An 18,157-nucleotide genomic window follows, 5' to 3' on the forward strand; every position below is an offset into this window, starting at 1 on the left:
GGTTCCCCTGAGAGCTTTTCTGGCATTGTGAGGTGTGAGGCTGTAGACCGCTTTGGCCTGTAACCACTGTGGGCTGCTGTGGGTGGTCCAGGCTAGCGCAGACCCGAGGCCTTGCTCGCCCTTGCCTGCTGCATGGCCTGCAGTGGCGTGGTGCTCGTCACAGCATCTGTGAAAATCAGACTCAGTGATCTCGAAGGTCCCTTCCTCTCTATGCCCTATCAGTGAGTCTGAATGCTCCTTTGTTTTAAGCCAGTCTAACTTTTGAGCATCATGTTCTCGCTTGTAGAAGGAAGTAAGAGTATAGCTCTGAATTGATCTGAGTCATTTCATTTCCTAATCTTGCTCCTTATTGAAGGACTGGAATCTTGGCTTGTAGTGAAGGACAGACCTTGAGTCGGCACCTGTCCCTTTTGGAGGCAGCGTCCTGGTGTCTGTCAGGAGCTCATGCTGGAGGCGGAGTGGGGGCATGCCTGTCCAGGCTTCCTGTAAAGTGTTCCTAATATTGCATGCCGCTAGAACCAGCCTCTCCTAAGAGGTGAAGGGAGGGCTGTCAGGGGAGTCGAGGACCGTGTGTGTCACTAATCAGATCTGTTTCCTGCAGCACAAATGGGAGTTGGCGAGGGCAAGTCTATCGGCCAGTGGTACGGGCCCAACACCGTCGCCCAGGTTCTCAAGTATGTACCACGCCCCATCCCTCTCGTTTCTTTGGGGGCAGCAGGAATATGTTTGGTGGTCAAACTCTTCTAAGTTTTCGTGGCTAAAGGAAGTAAGGGGTCTTTTACTCTTTCCTTCAGGGCCCTCAGGAGTGTCCTTAGAGGTGACCATGCCAAGTGGTCTTGTGTATCAGAATTTATGTTTTCTAATAAAATGAATACCTTCTTCCGGATTGTGCCCATTGGATTGGGCCTTTGTTCTTTGTCTGTGACATGGATCCATCCATTACAGTGGTTTCTGACAGTTTGGGAAGTGGAGACTGGTCTGGAATGACAGCAGTGTGGTGCGGGCAGGCGGCCCTCTCTACTTGGACCTCCACCTCTGTTCTGACTGATCTCCTCTTCCTTGAAACCTCTGTCTCCAGTGACAGCTTTCCCTCAGCATCCTGCCTCGTGTATCTCCCTTCTGCTCCCTGTCCCCATGGGAGTCTCCCACAGGCACCCATGCTTGACGTTTCTGAGACTGCCCTTCTCTTCCCTCATCCCCTAGCCAGCTCCTCCTCCTCCTCCCTGCAGTGAATGGTTGCTGTCTCCACACAGCTGCTCTTGCCAGATTTCTTGTGATCCTCCAGGACACTTCCTTTTCTTCCATGTCCAACTCCTAGCCAATCCCCAGGCCTGCCCACTGTCTCTTGGTCTTCTTACCCAGCCCCCACCACATGCCCTTTAGAGTCCCAGCCCTGCATGCCTTGGAAGTGTGGTCTGTCTGTGGTCTCTGCATGGTCTGTGTGTGTGGTCAATTTGTGTGGTCTGCGTGCATGGTCTGCATGATCAGTTTGTGTGGTCTCTGTGTGGCCTGTGTGTGTGCCCTGCCTGTCTTGCACCACTCACTGATGCCTTCCTCCCCGCTGCTGCCCTGAAGCAGCCCCGTCGAGGTTGCCATCAATCTGTCTTCATGTCTGAGTGCCAAGTTTTGGTCCCTGGCTTACTCAGCCATCCTGCAAGTGGCCCTTGAGGCAGGTGCTTGCTTTCTCTTTTTGGAAACCCTGGGCCTCTCAGCCACACTCTCCGGTCCTTCTCCTGTCCCTCTGGCCACCTCTGCCTCCGCTGCTGGCCCCTCCTACCCCACCATGAGCACTGCAGGGCTCAGCTTGGGCCTTTGGCTGCTTCTCTTCACTCTGTCAAGGCCCGGCTTTAGCTATTGTCTGCACACACACACAGCTCCCAGTCACATCCCCTGGGCTGGCTCATGTCTGGATGCTTACTCAGCAACGCCCCTTGGATGTCCACGGGGCATGTCAACCTAACAGTCAAAACCCACAGCTCGCCCCTCTCCCCCATCCCCCCTGCTTCTCTGACAGTGAATGGCAGCACCATCCTTCCAGGAGCTCAGGCCAGAAACTGGGATCATGCTAGACCCGTCTTTCCCTTAACACACCCCAACCAAATGTGTCCAAACTCTGACCAGTGTTCGTCACCTCACTGGCCCCACCCTGGCCCAAGCTCCATCTCTTGCCTCCTTGTCGGTCTTCTCTCTTTGCCATCCTAGAGTGTGCCATCCTTGAAATAGCAGCAGAAGTCATCTTCGTAAAATAAGTCAGCCATCCATCCATCCTTGCTCAGAACTGTCCTGGGGCTTCCCAGCTGACTCTTGGGAAAGCTGCAGGCATGGGCTGGGTGTGCTCTGCCCTGCACTCATTTCTGGCACACTGCACTTGTGCTCCTCAGACACACCCACCTCAGGGCCTTCGCATTTGCTCTGACCTTGGCCCAGAAGCTCTTCTCCCGGCATCTGCCTGGGTTGCTCCCCACACCTCTGCCCAGACACCCCTTGGCGTCAGGCCTTCCTGTACCTGTGGTGGTGCACCCCTCCCCGCCTCCCGCTTTGTTGTTCTTCACCACACGTTTACTTCTTTCTTGTCTGCCTCCCCTCTGCAATGTCAGCTTCTCAAGGGGCTGCTTTGTCTCTCATGTGTCAGTGTGTCTTCAGCACTGGGCCTGGTCCTCGGCAAGCACGAGCTCAGGAGGGAGGAGAAGGGAGGCGGCTGGTGGAGCCCTGCACGTGCTCTCCTGGCGTCTGCTCTGGCCTTCCCAATGGGAGGGGTCTTTGTGGTCGTCCTGACACCCCCCCGCCCTCCACCCATGTCCCCAGACACCAGGTCCTCCCTCTCACCTGGGAGCCCCTTGTTTGTTTGTTTGTTTGTTTTTGTGAGGAAGATCAGCCCTGAGCTAACATCCATGCTAATCCTCCTCTTTTTTGCTGAGGAAGACCGGCTCTGAGCTAACATCTATTGCCAGTCCTCCCCCTTTTTTTTTTTTCCCCTAAAGCCCCAGTAGATAGTTGTATGTCATAGTTGCACATCCTTCTAGTTGCTGTATGTGGGACGCGGCCTCAGCATGGCCGGAGAAGCAGTGTGTCGGTGCACGCCCGGGATCCGAACCCGGGCCGCTAGTAGTGGAGCGCGCGCACTTAACTGCTAAGCCACGGGGCTGGCTCAGGGAGCCCCTCGTTTTCATTTCAGTCCTGTGAGCCCGTATCCACAGCACCCAGGAGTAGCTCACATGGCCCTCCTGTTATACTTTTGGTGGCAGAGTCTGCCCGTCTCTCAGAACCTTTGTTCTGTGACCACAGTTCCTCATCACTATCATTTCCAGTTGTTAAACCACAGGTTTCTCTCTGAGAACTCAAATTGTTGTCAGGTCGGCATTTTTGTGGGGAGATCTGGGGGATAAGGTGTGGCTGGCCTGCCTCAGAGTTGGTGAAACATGCAGTGTCTGAGACTCGGGCTCACGTTCTAGTTCCCACCTCTGTGTGTGACTAGATTAGGAGGTGATGCCCCCGAGAGGCTCTTGTGTGAGGACTCTCTCTACAGATGGCAGCTGGGGTAATGGAAGGAGTGCTGAGCCCCAGGTGAGAAGAGATGGCTCAACCTCAGCTCTGTCCCCCACCCCACCTGTGGCACTGGGCATCTCTGGGCCTTGGGCTTTCTCGTCTGAGAAACAGCTAGACCTCTGTGATATCAGCTGTTGCCCTCGGTTGTCCTGCAGAGTTGAAATGTCTTTGAATTGTGAAGGCTCATTGGCGTGTCCTCCCCTTTCTGTTAGGAAGCTCGCTGTCTTCGACACGTGGAGCGCCTTGGCAGTCCACATAGCGATGGACAACACGGTGGTGATGGAGGACATCAGTAAGTGAACGAGAAGGCAGGGGTCATGGCCGATGGCACTCAGGAGCGGCTGCTGAGCCCGCTTCCCTGTTTGGCCCACAGAGGGGCCTCGATGGGAGTGGCGTGACTGGCAGTCCTTCGGAGCAGGTCGGCACCCTGCACAAGGCCAGGGGACCTCTTGTTCTCTACGGTGTAGACCAGGCGAAGGGAAAGGCCTGGATGCTCTCCAGAGGTGGGTTACTTAGTACTCTTGTTGTTTTTGTGTCTTTATTACAAAAAATTGGTTAAAGCGTGCTGAGGTTTAGCTGCATTTGTGGACGTATTCTGGTTCAATCCCTTTATGTGCATTAATGCACCACAAAGAAAGGCAAGAACCACTTTTTTTTTTTTTTTTACTTTTATTGTTTTAGGTTTTCTTTTTTTTTTTTTTACTGATGTCATAATAGCTTATAACATTTTGAGATTCCAGTTGTACATTATTATTTGTCAGTCACCGTATAAATGTGCCCCTTCACCCCTTGTGCCCACCCCCAAACTCCCTTCCCCGTGGTAGCCACCAAACTGTTCTCTCTGTCCGTGTGTTAGTTTATATTCCATGTATGAGTAAAGTCATTTAGTGTTTGTCTTTCTCTGTCTGGCTTATTTCATTTAACATAATACCCTCCAGGTCCATCCATGTTGTTGCAAATGGGACAATTTTGTCTTTTTTTATGGCTGAGTAGTATTCCATTGTATATATATATATATACCACATCTTCTTTATCCAACCATCTGTTGGTGGACACTTGGGTTGCTTCCACTTCTTGGCTATAGTGAATAATGCTGCAGTGAACACAGGGGTGTAGAAGCCTCTCTGGATTGTTGATTTCAAGTTCTTTGGATAAATACCCAGGGATAGCTGGATCATAAGGTATTTCTATTTTTAGTTTTTTGAGGAATCTCCATACTGTTTTTCATAAAGGCTGCACCAGTTTGCATTCCCACCAGCAGTGAATGAGGGTTCCCTTTTCTCCACATCCTCTCCAACATTTGTTATTTTTTGTCTTGGTGATTATAGCTATTCTCATGGGTGTAAGATGATAGCAAGAACCACTTTTTAACTACACCACGTTAAGCCAAGGTGTAAATGAAGGAGGAGCATAGCTCTGTTCCTTTTTCTGGAAGGATCCACTGGGAACCTGAAGGAATCCAGGCATGCTGAAGTTTAAGTCCAAGAGGAAGATGAGGGCTCAGTTTGGCAAATAGAGAGTGAGTTTTGAATTTGTGCTTTACGTTCTATATTACAGTCAAGCTGACAAAACCCTATGTAATGCCTTACTAAATTTTTTACTCAGCAGCACCTTTTTCCCAAAGAATTTACCAAAGCTGCCTCAACCCCAGTGTTATTGAAGTTCCACATGGAGGCTGTTGCCTTGAATCCAATTTTGCGTAGGAAAGAGCACCTTGAGCGATGCCATTTCTAAGTGTGCAGACTTGCAGGTTGATGTGGACATTTGAAAGTGGGGCTTGCACACGTGGAGCATTGCTGAGAGAGTGTTTGTTGGCTCGCGGGTGGGGCTTCCTTGCTGGTGACCTGTCCTTTTCTTCCGTCTGGGGACTCTGTCAGGGTAGTGTCGGGGAGCCGGGGCTGGGACTTCTTGGCGAAGAGCAGTGCGGATTTGTGCCTGTCTGTGTGCTCTTCCAGAGCTCCCTGTCTGTCAGTGACGCTCCTCCCCCAAGAGCTGATGAACCTGCCGCCATAACAGAAAGATGTACGTTTCTTCTTTCTGCCTTTTCCCCACATTCCATTTCTTGAAATTTTTGTAAAACATGGGAAACTTAGGAAATGTACGAAGAAGGGAAGAAGTCGCTTGATTTTACCACTCAGAGATAGCTCATATTGACATGTAGACATACTGCCTTCCAGTGTTTTTTCTGTTTTTCAAAAAAACACTTAGGTAGTATCGTGAGCATTTTCTCCTGTCAATGAAAATGTTGTAACTGTCTTATTATCTGGCTGCACAATATTCCATTTCACCTTGATTTCTTTCTTCCCCCCAGTGTTGGGAAACCACTTGCCCCATCGTTCTTCACCCACCTCAGGGTCTAGCCCAGGCACTCGTCCAGTCCCTAGCTTCAGACTAGAGATGCTGGTTGCCCCGGTATGGTGGCCAGCAAGGAGCAAGGGGCAAACTGCTTTCCAGAACCTTTGTCCCTTGGGGCGGGGTGTGGTGCTGGTGGGGTCCTGGAGACGACTTGACTGTGTGCTTGGACGCCGGCTCCACTCTCTTCTGGGGTCTCCGAGTTGTCTGTAGCAGCACTGCTGGAACTGTGACAAGACATGCGCCTGGGGCTTGTCTGAGGAGGTTGTGGGTCTGGTTCTGGGGAGGGGCCTGAATCTGCATTTTCAGGCTCCCAAGTGGGATTTGTGTGGCTGCCTGTCTGTGATCAGGGCCCTGACTCACTGATGTCCTCCCCTCCACCGAGTCAGAAGTGATGCGTGCTCATCACAGGGACAAGTGGAGGATGTTTGATGCCCGAATTTAGGAAGAATAGCATCAGAACACAACCAGCAAGGACACTGGGACTGGAAGCAGGGCCTGCACACGATGTGGTAAGGTGCGGGAGAAATGGACGTAATTCTGAGTGGCCTGTACTAATTGTTTTCTGCTTCAAGAGCCCCAGGAGAGAGGCACTGAGGGCTTCAGTGAAGATAGATCACCTGCTTTTCTAGGCCACCACTCAAAGTCACCCAAGGTGGCAGGACTGGGAGAGAAATCTTGGATTCAGCAAAGCAAAAGGTGGAGAAGCAATGCCTGGCCAAGCAAGGGCTCTTGTGGGTGGTTAGACAGGAAAAGACTTCTGGTGTCAGAAGTCCCACCAGAGCCCCTCCCCAGTAAAAGCCAGCTCACAACATTCCCTCTCAGACTTCACGGAAAGCGTGCTGGGGAGGAGAGGCCTTGCTCCTTGGGGTGTCCCTGTCCATGCACCCGCCGTCCATTCTCTGAGGGCCAGCAGGACATCCAGAGCAGGCTCTGCCAGAGTCGAATGTTGATATGTTGATAGATGTAGACCTTTACGAGCACAGTAGACGGTGAGAAGTCACTGAATTTAGGGAGAAATTGCAGGTCGAGAAAGATAGTCTGGTAGTGAGTACAAATGGCACCAATGATCAAACATTAAATACAAGTTAATCAGAGAAAAAGTGTGTGGAGGTGGAGATCCCAACGGCAGAAATAGAAATCTCTGCAAAGAAATAGAGGTGATTGTACTTATTCGACCGTCTGGAGGTGTGTGGGCAGGTGGCCAGGAAGGAACAGGAGAAAATGGCTGTGGGCTGAAGGAGGAGTGGAGTCTTCAGAGCTCAAGACCTCCAACAATTTAAGAATATTTAAATATACACGTTCCTAGTGACATTTCCAAATTGCAAAAAATAAAGAGAAACTTTTATAAGCATCCAAATAATAATAATAATAATGAGCTGCTTGTGAAGAAAGGCGATCCAAGCTGGCCCTGCCATCTCATCTTCCTGCCACACCAAACGCTGCCGGAAAATGTTCACTATTCTGAGAAAAACACCGGGGTTCACGAGGTGGGGGAAGGCATAGGTATTGTTTAATTGTTGTCGTTGATAGAAAAATAGAGTGTTTAAATATGTTAAAAATGTTAAGGGAGCATTGGAAAAATACAAATGGGTGCCTGGGACAACCGGAAACCCATTCTTTCTTACTACCAGGACATTTGTAATGAGGCAGGCCACACACAGACTCGGCAAGTCCTGTTAAGTGCAGCAGTGACAAGCAGGCCTTGCCTCCATCATTTCTTGAGCTGATCCTTGTGTCTGGTGTTACTCAGATAGGGGGTCTGTGCTACTGGTGAGGATCTAGTCAGCATGGAAAATGTGGGTTCTGGCAGCCAGCGCCCGTCCTAGGGTCTTTCCAAAAGTCACCTCATAAACATAAAAGACACCTTCTTGGCTCTCAACTGAGGAAATTCCAAGGGTTTTGGGAGCTCTGTGCCGAGAGTGGGATGAAAACCAAACATATGTTTCTTACTGTAAATCCAACGTCACAGAAAGATTAGGCAGCCAGAAATAAAAAGAAAGTTAAAATACTCCCTCCCCAGTTCTTTTTCCAGCTGTCTGTTTTGAGAACTTCAGTCCCAAGGTGAAACACAGCCATGAGCCCTGACCTGGGTTCACGTAGGGATTCTGGCACATTTACTTTCTCACTGGTCCACCACCGTGTCACAGGCCTCAGAAGAGATGGTAGTGCTGTCCCAGTGACCTCCTGGTCAAGGAGCCAGGGCTGTGTATAGTTACCATGCCTTTTTAGTGTCCTTCCATCTAGGAAGTTCTCCCTCTCTTTTTTTGCTGGTTTTTCATAGCACTGACATTTTTGAAGGACCCAAGCTGGTTTGGTAGAAGTCGCACACTCAATCTGTTTTCTATTAGATTTGGATTAAATCTTTTGACCAAGAGTACTACCCAGTGGCTGTGTGGTCCTCAGAGCCTCACAGCAGGAGGTTCTCCTTATCAGTAATGCTTCTTGGGTCACCTGGGTAAGACGGGGTCTCTGTTTCCCTTGTGATTAGTGAATGATCTGAGGGTGGTACTTAATGCGCGTTGAGAGTTTTTACCTAGTGTTCGAAGTGGTGGTTTCTCTAATGCATTCACTCCCTTATGTTTATCGGTTGGCATTCTTCTTGAGGAGAGCCCTCTTTTCTTCCCCCTTCCCTCTCCTTATTTACATTGGGAAAACGTTTTTTAGAGTCAACCCCTCATAGGAGCATGCTGCTTTTCAACTGGCAGCCCTGGGTCAAGGCTATGCCTCTTTTTGTGGATTCTTTTTTATTTAATGTGTTATCCATTATGGTCATTCCACGTTTACCCAAATTTGGCTGGTGGGCACCCCTTCAGGCTGGCTCTGTCTTTTGACATGTTCCTGTCATTTTTGTTGTTGTTTGAGCACTCCCTTTCTGGCATTAATTAGATTTGGGCTCACCTAGTACTTTCCCTGCCGCAGCCCTGGAATCAGCCATTTCTCCAGGAGCCATGGTTCCTGCTGGTGGGGTGGGGTGTTTAGAAACCATGGACTCAGTGCCTGGTTTGCGCAGGGCTACTGGGGTGTCTCTCCCCACCACTAAACCCCCTAGTAACGTATTTGTTGAAGGATCACCCCCTGCATTTAGATGGAACAAATAAGTTGCCTAAACGTTTAAAAGGAAGGAGAGAAGTTACTCCTTGTTGCGCTCCTTGCTGAGGGGCCACTGGAGTTCTGAAGGCCCGGTCAGTGCTGCCTCTGGCTAGCTGGTGACTCCATGGTGCTTGTTTTATTAGTGCTCTCTAAGGTGTTTTGTGTATATGCTGTATTTCACAGTAAACATTTTAAATTGAATATGCATAGAAAATGTCTGATTCTTGTTTCTCTGTGGATGACAGGATTAGTCTTATGCTTTATTTTCCAATCACTTGGCTTTTTTATACCCTTTCCCTATGACAGAATGATTAGGTACCTGTTTCTTTTGGGTGAACTTCTGCCTCCTCCTCTTCAGCCCATAAAAGCACGTCTCCGTTTTTCAGGAAGGTTGTGCAGGAGCAGCCTTCCATGTGTAGGGGCCGCTGCATTTCCTGCAGATTCCAGCCGGCACTGTAATGGGTTCCCTGCTGGAGCTGAGGTCACCAACAGGCTGGCACCGTGGAGACCTCTGGTGCTTCTCATCCCCTTGCGCCTGGGGCTCACGGACATCAACGAGGCCTATGTGGAGACACTGAAGGTGGGTCTGTAGTGGGTCCGTCCTCTTGCTGACCAGCAGGGGGATTGAAACCCTTCAGTTGTCACCATCTTGCCCCCTTCCTCCTGCCCTCTGTCCACCTCCTGGCCTGGACCTGGAATGTTCCAGTCACCCCTCCTGCTGGCCCCTGTGCTCCCATGAGCTCGCTCTTCCCTGCCACTGCCCTTTGTGGCCTCTGCTCCTCCTGCTGACTCGGTGGTCCCACTGGCCTCTTGTCTCCATTTCTCCTGCCCTGTGGAATCAAACCGACTCTCGGCCTCGGTGTGCTGGCTGCCTGCCTTGCACACCTGTCTGCCCTGTGTGCAGGCCAGGTTGACCCCTGTCTGCACCTCCTCCCAGTGCCCCTCACTACCACCTTCCTCATGCCCACTTCCTATACAGAGCTTTCCTGAGGGTGACTGCAGATTCTGTGCTCCTGAGCCACAGTTTGTGTTTCTCGTCCTCCTTCCTGACTAAGCTCTTCAGGACCACGTCTTCTCCTGTCACTCAGGGCCTCCCCTGGTGGTGGGCGGGCGTCCGCCTTCTGCCTGCCTGCTGCACTCAGTTGTCCACACCTGCCCCTCTTCAGGGATGTGGACCTTTTCGTCGCACATGGGCAGCAGGCCCACAGTGTGCTCAGCAGCTCCTCCTTCCCTCCTCTTTCCTGCAGCGCTGTTTCATGATGCCGCAGTCCCTGGGGGTCATTGGAGGGAAGCCCAACAGTGCCCACTACTTCATCGGCTACGTTGGTGAGTGGTGGGTCTGCAGCAACGTCCTGGCTGGCCAGAAGCCAAGGAAGAGGGAGTGGTCTTTAGGGCAGCCCCCTCACACCTACCTCCACCTCCCTGCACACCGAGAGGCATGGGCTTGACCCAGGGCCACCAGTTGAAAAGTAGCGTGCTCCCATGAGGGGTTGCTGTGACCCCACCTGGCCCTTGCTCAGCCTCCTGTGCGCCCTCCTTTCCTGACAGTCTGCTTCCTGCCCCATCTCTACCCGCTGTCTCTCCCAACCTGGCTCATCCAGTCAAGGGGATTTTGGTGTGGTGGGTCTGAAATGGGCCCCTGCCTGCTCCCTTTTGGCTGACTTCCCTGTCATCTTGCCCAGGTGAGGAGCTCATCTACCTGGACCCCCACACGACGCAGCCGGCAGTGGAGTTTACCGACAGCTGCTTTATCCCAGACGAGAGCTTCCACTGCCAGCACCCTCCCAGCAGGATGAGCATTGGGGAGCTCGACCCGTCCATTGCCGTGGTGCGTCCCCCAGTCCATCACATTTCCTCTAACCGAGTGAGCTTGTGGGCAGGTGTTCTGAGTCATTTTGTGCCAATCCTGCTCTTTTAGAAAGAAAAAGAAAGACTTCAGGTGTTTGTAATTTTTTTCAACGTTTTGGAATAAGCATTACGTTCACATGGTTTAGAGTTCAGAGGGCACAAAAGAGTTAACGTCTGTTAGTCACTCACGTCCCTCCCAAGGCCGTCCGCCTCGTGTGTGGCCCACGCAGCTTTGGTGTGGGCCAGACTGTGAGTGAGTGTGAGCGCACGTGTGAGTCAGCAGGAGTGTCAATGAATGTGTCCCCGCCTTTTAACATAATGGCAGTTTACTCACTGCTCTGCACCACCTCTTTGGGGTTTTTGGTTTGTTTTTTAGTTTTTTTGACTTAACGTGTCTGCGAGATGATCCCTAAGAATGAGCTTCCTTGCTCTCTTTTGATTACAAGGCTGGAATTTTTGGTTGTGACTTATGGAAACCTGCCTGCTCTCAAAATGTATTTGATGGACAAAGAGGCCAAAAATTCCTAGAAATAATTACATCCCTAGGGGAGTAATTAACTGAGTCATGAACTCTAGGAGGCAAATCTGGTCCTGAAACAGGATGTCTCCTAGTTGTACTATCTGTGGGTCTCGTGTCACATCCTGAGGTTGGTGGCCCCAAGGAGGGCACCAGGACAGTGGGCTAGAGCTCAGAGGCTCGACTCTCACAGGAACCCACTCATGAATCCCTTGTCTAACTAAAGTGACATATACTTATTACAGGAACTGCGTCTTGGTAGCTTATAGTGGTTGATGCTCATGTAAAAATAAGGTCACACTAGGAAGCCAGTACCATGGACGAAGGCGGTGGACACATGGAGACAAGCAGCAAGGAGGGTGCGTGTCTGAGTTCTCGGCACACGGAGGAATGACTCCCATCCTTGCCTGTGAGGAAGAGGAGTGCACGCTGGCTCCTCGGGAGAAACAAGCCTTTCATCTTCCAGCAGAACGTTCCATGTGTCCTTGCACCAGAGCCCCGAACAGTAGACTGTCAACCGGGTGGGAGACAGCACCCTGTCTGAGTCTCTCCTCCCGTTTCCTGTTGCTGTTTTCCTTTCTGTGTCTTATTCTCTTCTTGGTAACATCTGTAGTCCTGGTGGTGTTTAGAATTCGGTAAACTTTGCATACAGTGGTTCTAAGCACAGTTTTCCCCACTGCTTTCCACAACTAACTGTTTCTTGGTAGGTGGCTCACTTTTCAAGTTGTGCTGTGAGTCCTGGTGGCCTTTGCTCCTGAGCTGCTCAGGAGACAGTGGGTCAAGGCTGAGTCTCATACCTGCCAGCCCTGCCCCAGGGTCACAGGAAGAAGAGAGCTCTCAACATGTAATTATAACCTGCCTCATTCTCAGGCCTTAAAACATGACCTGGGTCAGTCAGGGCAGAGGGCAAAGGGTCGAGCCATGGACAGAGCCCGCAGAGTAATGCGGAGGCTGGAGAAGTAGGATGGTCTGATGTGTGGTGATGGCAGCATCCAGCATGTGTGCCAGGGTCCCTGCAGGGGCACTGGGAATGGAAACTCTGGCCTCTTCAGGTCACTACCTATTCAGCGTCGAGGTGCAGCCTGGTCATGCTCTTATGCCACTCCCTGCTTACTATTGTTTTTCGTTTTAGGGGTTTTTCTGTAAGACTGAGGACGACTTTAATGATTGGTGCCAGCAAGTCAAAAAGGTTGGTATCGGCTCCCTTGTTTGCCTGGGGCAGGGGCTGAAGGCCAGTCTCAGGATCTCTGGTTTGGGATCCTGCCTCCGACGCTCACTCCTCCACCAGTGCTTGGTGCATGGCTGTGGAGCTTCCCATAGCCCTCATTTGGCCATTGCTGTGGCAATGTCCTCATCGTGATTAGAGAGCATGGGGACAGACGTGCACATGAACTTTAGAATGGGATTTCTAATTCATCGGTCTTGTGTGGATCAGAGGTGGTGGTGAGTGGAGTTTGCCCCCGAGGGGTGCTCATCAGCCTTAGCACATGTTGCCCTCCATGTGATGGATGGATCTGATCACATGCGGTTGTTGTGGGGCAGCACCGTGTCGGGTTCCTGTCTTGGCATGGGGTTAAGAGCCTTCTTGTGGAGGCTGCCTCTGCTTTCTCATCAGCGTTTTCTGTCTGCTCGCAGTGGTGGTCTCTGAGGTGGGGGCACTAGGGCTGTACCCCTTGATGGGCCATGTGTAACAGCTGTGTCTTGCTCACAGCTGTCGCTGCTCGGAGGTGCCCTGCCCATGTTTGAGCTGGTGGAGCAGCAACCTTCCCACCTGGCCTGCCCCGACGTCCTGAACCTGTCTTTAGGTAAGTCCAGAGGCTGCAGGGCCCTGTCGCAGGTGGGGACAGGGGTGTTCCCTATTTTATTGCTCGGGGTGTGGTCTGTGCGATGCTTCCGTCCTCCCTCTTTGGTTCCCCCCAGGTCCTATTCCAATTGCTTTGACCTTTAAGATTGTGTGCACTCAGATGTGATTATTGGAGGTGATGTGCTTGTGGGACCAGGGACACTACTGAATGTCCTCCTCCTCTCATGCTGAGTACAGCAGCATGCAGTCAGCTGCCCTCTTCTTCACCCAATGTGTGGTCACCTGGCCCCATGGTGTGGAGCTGGGCGTGCTTCTCACGTGGTCACTGGGCTTCTGTGTTCTCTAGGAACACACTAGACTTTCTGTGATGAGGCAGTGCTATCTGCACAGTGCAGCACAGAAGCCAGCCCTGCTCTGGCAGACTGTGGCCACAGGTGGGCTCCATTTCCCACTACACAGTGGCTCTGGGCCTGGGGCCTCCTACCTCATGCAAGTGCTCGACTCCCCTGAAGTGAATTGAGCTTGTGGTACATTGAAAACGGGGACTCAGCAGTGAGGCCATGAGCACATCCAGTTCATGCCTCCATCTGTGTCACTGTAAAGATCACCATGAGGAGGACAACAACACAGCCCACTGCCCTATGTGTCTGTGAAGATCACTGAGGATGATGATGACGGAGCCCTCTGTCCCATGTTTCTGTGAAGAACCCTGAGGAGGAGGATGAGGGAGCCCACTACACCATCTCTGAAGATCACTGAGGAGGAGGATGACAGAGCCTGCTGCCCTGTGTCTGTGAAGATCACTGAGGAGGAGGAGGATGGAGCCTGCTACCCCGTGTTTTTGTGAAGATCACTGAGGAGGATGACGACGGAGCCCGCTACCCCGTGTTTCTGTGAAGATCACTGAGGAGGATGATGACAGATCTCTCTGTCCCATGTCTCTGTGAAGCACCCTGAGGAGGAGGAGGAGGAGGAGGGAGCCCACTGCCCTGTGTCTGTGAAGAGCACTGAGGAGGAGGAGGACGGAGCCCACTGCCCTGTGTCTGTGAAGATCACTGAGGAGGATGATGACGGAGCCCTCTGTCCCATGTCTCTGTGAAGAACCCTGAGGAGGAGGATGACGGAGCCCTCTGTCCCATGTCTCTGTGAAGAACCCTGAGGAGGAGGATGATGGAGCCCACTGTCCTGTGTCTGTGAAGAGCACTGAGGAGGAGGATGACGGAGCCCTCTGTCCCATGTCTCTGTGAAGAACCCTGAGGAGGAGGATGATGGAGCCCACTGCCCTGTGTCTGTGAAGAGCACTGAGGAGGACAGTGATGGAGCTCTCTGTCCCATGTCGCTGTGAAGAACCCTGAGGAAGAGAATGAGGGAGCCCACAGCCTTGTCTCTGTGAAGATCACTGAGGAGGACAATGACGGAGCTCTCTGTCCCATGTCTCTCTGAAGAACCCTGAGGAGGAGGATGAGGGAGCCCACAGCCTCGTCTCTGAAGATCACTGAGGAGGAGGATGACGGAGCCTTCTGTCCCATGTCTCTGTGAAGATCACTGAGGAGGAGGAGGACAGAGCCCTCTGTCCCATGTCTCTGTGAAGATCACTGAGGAGGACGATGACAGAGCCCACTGCCCTGTGTCTGTGAAGATCACTGAGGAGGAAAATGTTGGAGCCCTCTGTTCCATGTCTCTGTGAAGAATTCTGAGGAGGAGGAGGAGGAGGGAGCCCACTGCCCTGTGTCTGTAAAGGTAACTGAGGAGGACGATGAAGGCGTCTGCTGCCTGACGGAAACCTTAAAGGGGTTGCAGTGCTGGCATTGGAGACTCAGGACAGATGCCCCATCAGTCCCCAGATGGTACAGGGGGTGGGCACCCCCTCTTGGGACAGGAGGCCCTTGCCCTCCCAGCCCCTGTCACTTCCCTCTGTGCTCTGTTGAGAGGTGCATCTGCTTCTTCTCTTGTTTTCAGATGAGCCTCTGGGCTTCTCTTTTCTGTCCTTCCATCCTCTCGCCAGCCAAAGATCTTGACCCCGTGATCACAGGGCTGGACCCTCCTCCTGGCCTGCTCAGACCCATCAGCCTGGGAGACTGGACGCCTCAGTTGGGCAGCCTTGGCGTCCTCTCACCTCCTGCCACACCGAGGCCCTCCCTGAGTGAGCACCCTCGCCTGCCTGGCGCAGGGGCAGAACCAGCTGCAGGGCGAGTGGGCCCAGGTGCAGGGTGTGGTGGGTGGTGTCTCTTCATCCCCACAGCCCAGAATGACCCACGCCAGGTGTCTGACGAGGTTTTCTCTTGGTTCTTCTAGATTCTTCTGATGTAGAGCGACTGGAAAGATTCTTTGACTCAGAAGATGAAGACTTTGAAATCTTGTCCCTTTGAAAATTTTGGAGTCAGGGGACAGTCTCCACTGGCCCTTGCTGGGGGTGCCTTCAAGAGCCCAGCCCTGCCTTGGGGTGCTCGGTGCCGCCGCATTTCATCCATCCAGCCTGCTCACCTCCACCCTCGGACAGAGGACTGCGCTGTCCTGGAGGCCTTACTGCAAGGAGTGGAACTGCTTGGCCCAGAAGGCTCGGCTCGTCGGGGCTACAAGGTGTGAACGAGGAGCTGCCCGCAGGAAGCCCAGCACAGCCAGGTCAGGAGCTTCTGAGAGCAGAGCCTTCACCCTCCAAGAGCTCTTCCCGTGACACTGCCAGCCCCGCGTTAGTGCATCGCCTCTGTCCTGCTTCCTCCTGGGCTCTCAGTTCTGGGTTTGATTTGGAATTAAAGTCCTGTTTGAAGTTACTCCACACAGACATGAATTTCTGTTGGGCGTGTCCCAAGTCAGTCTCAGAAGACCTGTGGCGGGCGTATGAGGAGTGACGCCCGCGGACTGGGCTGCCTGCCCTCTGCCCGGTGTGGTTTATCAAGGGCTACCTCATTGGGAGATCGGGTGGAAAGAATTAGGGCAAGGTTTCTCCTTGCTTTGAGCAGAAAAATAGCAAAGGGGTGGGATGTGGTGGAAATCCAAAGATGCCAGTGTGTGACTCACAGGGACAGAGACACGCCCGCTCTCTGGAGCCCGAGCGGGTGCGCCCCTCTCATGTCTCTCATGTCTCCTTGTGGGCTCTGGCATTGTGACATACCTGCGTGCTGCTGCTTTCTCAACTCGCCAGCTTCCCCAGCGTGGGTGGTGGGTGGAGGCTGACAGGGAGCTGCCCTGGCCTGTGAGCTTCAGGCCTCTGGCAGGGCATGCGGGGCACCGTGAGCTGGGCTCGTAGAGGCCAAGGGGTCCAGGGCATGCCGCCACCAGGACTCTTTCTCCTTCCTCTTGTCCCTCTCAGAACCGCCCTCCCAGTCACTGAGGCTTTGGACAGGTTTGGGGCCGGAGGGTAAAACTCGCAGCTTTATGGTGCGAGACAGGCGCCCCATTGCTCGTGGCATCAGCTTGAGATGCGTCCAGACCTTTCTCAGCACCGACTGCTCTCAGCACCTGCACCTTTAACCCTGGGGTCCGGCTGGAGTTTACTGCTCCTGCGGGCTTGTGGCTGTCCTGGAAGAGCGGCTTTTGTGCCACCATCAGTGTCAATAACGGGGTGGGAGCTCAGGGAGGCCTTCCTCCCTGGGTAGCAGCACTTGTGCGCACGTCTGGGCTATGCCTGTGCGTCCTGCTGGCCCACCGAGCTAGCAGAGGACACCCCCACCCCCCAAGCATTGCTGATATAAGTTATTTCCTTTTTTTCTCCTTTCTGTCGCTCCACCCCCCTCCCATCCCCTAGGTAGCATCAGGGTAGGGGAGGAGGGAAGGTTGGGACAGTTTCCATTCCTTCCATTCCTTCCGGGCTGCATCTTTCTGAAATGGCTGCCGCCGGCTGGGCGCCGGGGGTCGGGGGTCCTGTGCGGTTCCTGCTGTTGGTGGACGGCGAAAGTGGGAGAGAACTGGACCAAAGGGGAGCTTTGTCTTGTGTGTTTTGAGAAAAACTTACTGAAGAGAATGTTCTTCATTCTTAGTAGTATAGTTTGCAATTCTTAATGGCAAATAACAGTTTCAATAGAAAACAAAGCTTGTTGTCTATCTGTGTCTCCATTTTTCCTCAAGTCATAGTTGGATATGACAAGAACAAGTACATATTCTAAGCTCTGGTGACACATGGAAGATTCTAAGTAAGGATTTGGTGGGCTGACGTGGCAAGCTTGTTTCCCCCAGACTTGGGCAAATGGCACCCGTCCTGCTTCTGACCCGGCTTTGCAAGCTGTGCCACTTGTCCTCGGCCTCATGTGGCCCTGAATGAAAAAATGGCAGCAAGCTTGATTTTCGCAGTACACAAGGTCGCCTGCTTCCTTCAGCAAGCGGGGTGGTGGGAAGCATCCCCGGTGTAGCGTTAGCCTTAGCTTGAGTTATAAGAGCAGTGTCCTTCCAGATAAGCTGAGACTGCTGGCTGCGGGCAGGTGCTTGGTGCCTCAGCCAAGTCACCTCTGTGTGGGTCACGCAGGAGGACATGAGCAAGGTCCGCTGGCCCTGCCTTCAAAGTCCTGATGGGATAATCAGAGTGACCCTGACCCGCTTGGCTCCCCCGCCTCCTCCCACCTGCCTGCCTGCCCACCTGCTCTCCAGTTTAGGTGCAAGGGGACCAAAGCCAGACAGGAAAGCAGGAAGCACTCTGCCGGTGCCGAGGCAAGGTGGCCCAGGAACCGTGGCCTCTAGAAAATGCCCGTGTTAGCTTCTTGTGCTTTAAGAAAATGTCCACACTCAGTGGCTGGAAACACCAGACTTTCTCTCTCAGGATCCTGGAGGGCAGAGGTCTAAAGGTGTCAGCAGAGCTGGTTCCTTCTGGAGGCTCTACGGGAGAATGTTTACTTGCTTTTCCAGCTTCTAGAAGCCACCTGTATTCTTTGGCTCACAGCGCCTTCCACCATCTTCAGACCCAGCGAGGGTGCATCACTCAGCCCCCCTCCTCCTGCCATGGTGTCTCCTCTGACCAGGACCCTCTGCCTCTATTAGAGACCCACGTGACTGCACAGGCCTTCCCA

At 52.7% G+C, this 18,157-nt stretch overlaps 1 protein-coding gene across 2 annotated transcripts in view; it reads left to right on the plus strand.

The window, feature by feature from the left end:
- Window positions 1–17,201, plus strand: part of ATG4B (autophagy related 4B cysteine peptidase) — a 30,847-nt gene extending 13,646 nt beyond the window's left edge. The window contains exons 6-13 of one of the 2 annotated variants that reach the window (XM_058533381.1): window positions 602–674; window positions 3,759–3,838; window positions 9,378–9,571; window positions 10,239–10,317; window positions 10,674–10,819; window positions 12,489–12,545; window positions 13,068–13,161; window positions 15,456–17,201. In XM_058533381.1, the coding sequence (XP_058389364.1) occupies window positions 602–674; window positions 3,759–3,838; window positions 9,378–9,571; window positions 10,239–10,317; window positions 10,674–10,819; window positions 12,489–12,545; window positions 13,068–13,161; window positions 15,456–15,529 (797 nt within the window). In that variant the 3' untranslated portion in view covers window positions 15,530–17,201. Of the gene's footprint in view, window positions 1–601; window positions 675–3,758; window positions 3,839–9,377; window positions 9,572–10,238; window positions 10,318–10,673; window positions 10,820–11,601; window positions 11,716–12,488; window positions 12,546–13,067; window positions 13,162–15,455 lie in introns of those variants that run through there. The other variant, XR_009217071.1, reaches the window with a different exon arrangement.
- Window positions 17,202–18,157: the final 956 nt, after the last annotated feature.

This window comes from Diceros bicornis, chromosome 37 (assembly GCF_020826845.1).
Source record: "Diceros bicornis minor isolate mBicDic1 chromosome 37, mDicBic1.mat.cur, whole genome shotgun sequence".
Taxonomy (NCBI): Eukaryota; Metazoa; Chordata; class Mammalia; order Perissodactyla; family Rhinocerotidae; genus Diceros; species Diceros bicornis.